We start from the raw sequence: 1,053 nt of genomic DNA on the forward strand, positions 1-1,053 counted from the left end.
GGGGGGTAAGAGGAAGTTATCGCAGCGAGCGGTGGCCTCAGCAGGACCCGCTGACCCGATTCATCATTATTTTTATTATTTTGAATCATTTCCATCGAGTGCGTCGACACTCGGGCTTGACAGTAAAACCTGGAACATAACTCAGAATCCATGTCCATCCAAGCATCTCCACAAAACAGGTTCGAGACAAATATTGGGGCAAATTTCAGAACGCCAACGTCACTCAAGATTTCCATTTGGATAATCGTATCCAAGAGAGTCCAGCATCAAGAAAGCCGACGCGCCACTTGATGACCTCTGACCTCATTCTTTCCACATGAAATCATTCCCGAGAGGATCATTTCCAGTTTGATACTCAATTGCCGTTTTTTTTTTTGACCTGATATTTGAGACATTGAGAAAGCATGCTGCTTTTTGGGCATTTGAATTCAGAAAATGGTCACTTTAAATAAAAGGAAAAAAAAAATCGGATTCATTATTTTGTGAGACATGGAAGCCCCACAGAAGGATATCATTCCATTTGACCATCAGAAGGTGAGATTCAGAAAAACCTGAAAGCAGTATTGTAGGTTTATTTCCCCTTCAACGCGCTTTTGGCATAAAATGCTGATTCCCATTTTTTTTTTTAATGTTCAGCAGAGAAAATATATACTTCCTTTACGGAATGAAGGGAAAAAAAATAGATCAAGACTATTTGAAAAAAAAAAAATAATCCAAATTTTGCATCCTCCTCCCCTCGGGATTCACACAGGCTTTATTGGTGACCGACAATATGTTGGAGCTAATTGAAAATCAGGTACATTGAGAAGGAAAAAAAAACATTGCAAAATGCTGTATATGCAAACGGCGAGCGGGATGAAGCGCTTGACTGACCTGTGGCCCCATGGCGGCGTACCCCGGGTGCGACTGGCCCACTTGACTCTGCTCCGTGGGACTGCTGTTGATGTCTGACTGGAGTGAACTTTCGCGGGCCCCTGCCGTGTTCCATGTCACATGTAAAAAGGAAACAAAAAGAGGTCATGCGAGTGTGTGTGTGTGTGTGTGTGTGTGTGT

At 42.8% G+C, this 1,053-nt stretch overlaps 1 protein-coding gene across 1 annotated transcript in view; it reads right to left on the reverse strand.

Moving 5' to 3' along the window:
- pou6f2 (POU class 6 homeobox 2) overlaps nt 1-1,053 on the reverse strand; it is a 52,090-nt gene that overhangs the window by 37,664 nt on the left and 13,373 nt on the right. Inside the window, exon 2 of the mRNA XM_019879865.1 lies at nt 874-974. Coding sequence (XP_019735424.1) covers nt 874-974 — 101 coding nt within the window. The remainder of the gene's footprint in view (nt 1-873; nt 975-1,053) is intronic.

Source organism: Hippocampus comes, unplaced genomic scaffold (assembly GCF_001891065.2).
Source record: "Hippocampus comes isolate QL1 unplaced genomic scaffold, H_comes_QL1_v1.1 scaffold446, whole genome shotgun sequence".
Classification (NCBI taxonomy): domain Eukaryota; kingdom Metazoa; phylum Chordata; class Actinopteri; order Syngnathiformes; family Syngnathidae; genus Hippocampus; species Hippocampus comes.